The 5,000-nt window shown below is 46.0% G+C and overlaps 1 protein-coding gene across 25 annotated transcripts in view; it reads right to left on the bottom strand.

The window, feature by feature from the left end:
- ank3a (ankyrin 3a) overlaps positions 1-5,000 on the bottom strand; it is a 68,026-nt gene that overhangs the window by 48,627 nt on the left and 14,399 nt on the right. For 24 of the 25 annotated variants that reach the window (XR_009529392.1, XR_009529399.1, XR_009529404.1 and 21 more), the window contains exons 13-14: positions 3,245-3,343; positions 1,301-1,399 (exon numbers count right to left, since the gene is read on the bottom strand). Coding sequence is in view for 7 of the 25 variants with exons in the window: in XM_060073622.1 (XP_059929605.1) it covers positions 1,301-1,399; positions 3,245-3,343 (198 nt within the window). In the remaining 18 variants the exon portion in view is untranslated. The remainder of the gene's footprint in view (positions 1-1,300; positions 1,400-3,244; positions 3,344-5,000) is intronic. The other variant, XR_009529397.1, reaches the window with a different exon arrangement.

The following is a 5,000-nucleotide window of genomic DNA, read 5'->3' as shown; positions in this document are numbered from 1 at the left end:
ATACTAGACAGCAGCAAGACAACGCACGCACAGCGAGGAGAGAAGCACAGTCAACACAATGTCAGGGACGAACAACAAGGCCTTGTTTTGTTTGGAAGTAGAACAGTAAATAAGACAGCATTCCCCCGGTTCCCAATACAGAGGCTCTTTCACATGCTGCAGGTTATTTCCAGACTGCAGGCTGGAGGCCTGTGGAGTTAAAAGTGCAGTGAGGTTCCCACATAAGCTTGTTTGAGTGCATGTCTGTCTGTCTGGCATGTATGTGTGCAAGAGAGACTTTAAACCACACCTTCATTATTCAGAAAGAACAATCCCATTTTCAAAGACAAGTCAAATGAGGCCAATCTCAGTGGAGAACAGAACTCAGCTGAGATAGTGAGTGAAACAATGGTTTCACAAGGGAAGGCAAAAGAAAAACAAGGAAAAGGGGAAATAGTTATAAAGAATTTATAGATTTTTGTTCTACTTCTTCTTTTCAGGTTTGGATTTATGGCTAGATAATAATTCAATATTATTGTATGTATTGTGATGATCAAAATTATCATACCATATATATTTCCTTGAAATATTATCATTTTCTGTAATATAGTGTTAACAGTGTATGATTATTATTGTAATGTATTTCACGCACTGGACTAAGATATTATTCTGTGAAATCACATACACATGTTTATAAATGAATAATGTAAGCTAGTGCATTGTAGCCTATGCCAATGTCTCCTGTAAAATATCCTTACTATACATACTTCTATGTTGCCCAGCGCTACTCGGCCCATATAACTGGAATCAGTAGAACGTTCCGAACTTCCTACATTACAATCAGTGTCCCCTGCTAGTTCTTTGGTCTGAAACAGCCCACCTCACCTCAGCCTCATACATAAACTAAAGATTGGCACTTTGATAATGCAAATGAAGCAGCCAAAGAGTAGTAAGACATAGCGACCGTGTATCAGATCCACAACGACAACATGGAATGGACATGATAAAGCTTTCCTCTGAGTTACCCAAAGTGAAAGACGGCACTGGATGAAAACACTCGGATGATTAGTGAATGAGCACGGGGGATGACAAAGTGACGCAGACACAATGTAGGCCACTGGTTTAGTGGTGGTGGTTAAGGAGTTGTGGAAGTCATGAGTTAATAAGGAAGCTGGATGGATGGATGTGTGTGTGTGTGTCTGCGTGTGTGTGTGCGTGTGTGTGTGTGTGTGTGTGTGTGTGTGTGTGTGTGTGTGTGTGTGTGTGTGTGTGTGTGTGTGTGTGTGTGTGTGTGTGTGTGTGTGTGTGTGTGTGTGTGTACCTTTGCGGCAGCGTGCGGAGATGCTCCCTGATCCAGAAGAAGCAGAGCCACTCTCTGATTATCGTAGTGAGCCGCAACATGCAGTGGAGTTAGACCACTCTACACGTACACAAACACGCACGCAAACACACGCAAACACCACTCGTGTTACACACATGTTAGCAAAACCAGAACCCACCAAACACATTCACAAATATGCAGGTATTGACACACACAAACACATGCATGCACGCACATACAAACGCACCCACGCTCCATGTTCGAAAATCCCTCAACGCATGCACAAATATATACACACATGCACACAGGACACGAAAGCACACACACACACACACGCATAAACAGACAGCATTTAGTAAAACAGGAATGACTGTAATACAAAGAGGGATGAAGGAGGGTCCAAACAGGCAGTCTGGGGCTATTCACCAGAGCCAATCATGTTGTAGGTGGCACACACACATATTGTGTCATTATTAGCATCAGGCGTTCAGACCCTCAAAATTGTCCACAGCGCTAAAGTGAATATGGCATGTTATAACGGAGTGCTAAGATACATCCAGAGGACTTGAGGGGCGTGTTATCGTGTTCTTCGTTGATTGAATTAAAACATGCATTTTAATTAAAAAATGCCTACGAATACCAAGGTCAGGATCTTGAGACCTCATACCCTTGGGTGTAGTGCTCAACATCTTGGGAGCTGCCTCTCGTTACATCAACACGTGAGGTACATGCTTCAGGAAGCTCTTTCCTTCCAGTGTATTTTGATAGCCACTCTTTAGAGGAAGTCACCCTTCAGGAAGTCCACTCTTCACCTTCAGGGTTTGATGAGCAGAAGCTAAGAGGCTCACATAACCGGCAGCGGTTGGCGAGGATTTTCTCCCATTAGCTAAAGTTAAGTGGTGTGAGAAACTCTGGATTTAAAAGATTTGCTTATTAAAGGCTCTTAGCGGCAGACATCTAATTTGACGCAAAAGATGATCAGGATTTGCTGTGGAATGTTCCCTCGTCGCTCCAGGGAATTAGTGGAGTCAGGCGAGTATGAAGCCTGGTAAATTTTACACTCTGATCCCAGTGTGACACAAGGCCGCAGATTAGAAACCTCATTATCATACCTGGCTGTCATTATGGTAAGCGCTCTCAGATGGTGGAATGCACACACACATGTGCACACACATACACACCCATAGACACACATGTTCACCAACACACACAAATGTACACACGCACATACACACACACACACACAAACACATGCACAAATGTGCAACAACACAAAATGTACACACACACACAAACACAAACAAATATGCACGGCGACAAATGGACACAAAGATACACACACTACATATAAACAAAGGCACACCGCACAGATAAGGCCATAATGAGTGCCAGTAAATGGGCCCTGAGTGTGTCTGTGTGATTGTGTTCCTAGACGGTGGGTGTGTGTGAGAGAAAGAAAAGGCTGCTAAAGATAGAGATGAGATGCGTTCGTAAACATGACTGTGTGGCGATTACATCATCCATGGAATAAAGACAAGTTCCACCAGACTGTCTCAGCGGCAAAGTCCCGATCCAACACACACCCCCCCCCCCCCCCCCCCCCCCTCCCCCTCCAGCCACCCCCCCAGCCACCCCGCCCCACCCTATCAACACAGACTATTTTCACAGCTCGAGTGTCTTCTGGGTGGTAGACAAGACAGCAGACCTGTTGTAGACACCGTCACACCGGCGACACGCTGTTCACGGCACTAGTACCGAGCCTTTGTGTCCCTGTTGTTCAGGGTTGAGTCTCCTCTGCCCATCAGACAGAGGCAGACAGAGGGCCTGGGCGTCTGGGTCGAGACGGCTGCGTTCATCATCGCCTCAGCCCCACAACCCCTCCGCTTCCAGGGGACAGAATGTGGGCCACAGAGGCGTCCTGTTAGGTGTTGGAGCACGGCCTACCTTCCCGGCAGCATCCGGCGCCGCCCTCTTCTGCAGCAGAAGGTTGGCCACCTCCATCTTGCCGTACTTTGCGGCCACGTGAAGGGGACTGAACCCTTTCTGTAAGGGCCAATGAGAAGGCAGAGATCCGTTTCAGATTCAGTGATTGGCTGGACAACAACACAGCAAGACAACTAATGCGGTTGCATTTGAACGGGATTTATGAACAATACTATTTTCACAATCAACGTTCAGCGAGAGCGTACTCTGGGGCCAGATCATGTTTATTAACTTGTATTTGTTCTGTTTATAGGGCTAAGTCATCATTTCGTCTCCGAGCAGTGGATACAAATGGAAAGGAATTAGGGTGCACGTAATTAAACTTTATTTTCCATGATGCTAAGAAGAACAAGACTAGAATAAGGAAGGCTAAATATAAATCTCATTAAAACAAGCCCTCCTCATCCATAAACATACTCTCAGCTATTATGGATGGCTTCCACTTGACCCACATGTCCCCACACATAAATGGCTATCACACAAAGCTGTTTTTGGTACCATTCCCGTGTGTGTGGGGCTCTATTTTGGGATGATGTCATCATCTATCAGAGGAACATGGGACTCCGGCAGATAATACTCATATATTTCACAGGGAAACTCGCGACCTCATTCAGTGCGTTGAGTGAGCCACGCTAAGCTACGCTAAGATAACGGTTACAGATGATGAATGTTCCCGCTTTGTTTTTTTATCAGCTGAAGTGTCATCATCATCATCATCATCATCATCATCATCATCATCATCATTATGTATATCTTCTGGAGATAAAAATCGTCCTGCTCTCGTTTTCTATCTCTCTCTCTCTCTCTCTCTCTCTCTCTCTCTCTCTCTCTCTCTCTCTCTCTCCCTCTCTCTCTCTCTCGCTCTCTCTCTCACTCTCTCTCTCTCCTTCTGTTTTGCTTTGCTTTTCCATGCCTCTCTTTTTCTGCTCTCTCACTCTGTTCTCATGGCCCCTTTTTTTTTACGTGACATCATCCCTCTAAAAAGCCAAACCACGTGATTCTCTTCGTGAGTGCGTGTGCGCACATAAAATGATGAGGAGAGAGAGAAAAAGAGAGAGAGAGAGGGAGACAATGTTACCCTTCATTAATCTATTCCGCTTTGAGAGGTCACCTCCAACCAGTACACCCTGCAGCAAAACAGCAAACCCAACATGGCAAGCCCACACGGTCACACACACGGTCACACACAGGGACACACAAAGGGACACACACAGGGACACACACAGTCAGACATACGGACACACACATGGACACATACACGGACAAACACACAGGCACACACCCATGGACACACATACATGGACACCCACAAAGACACACACTTGGACACACACCTGGACTCACACACACGGAAACACACTTGGACACAAACATGGACACACACATACACATGTGCGCATGCACATACACACATGCGCATGTGCGCAAGTACCCGCACACACACACACGCACGCACGCACGCACACACACACACACACACACACACACACACACACACACACACACACACACACACACACACACACACACACACACACACACACACACACACACACACACACACACACACACACACACACACACACACAGTGCTCTACATTTCCTTGACCTTGGTTGGTGCAATTAACCCCTTCTAAAGGCACCAGCAGAGGAGTCCCGTTGTCAGAGAGACATTGTCTGAAGAAACACCAGTTTGGGATGAAAGAGAATGGTCACA

The sequence above is a fragment of the Gadus macrocephalus genome, chromosome 15 (assembly GCF_031168955.1).
Source record: "Gadus macrocephalus chromosome 15, ASM3116895v1".
Taxonomy (NCBI): Eukaryota; Metazoa; Chordata; class Actinopteri; order Gadiformes; family Gadidae; genus Gadus; species Gadus macrocephalus.
This window is presented reverse-complemented; position numbering and strand designations above follow the sequence as displayed.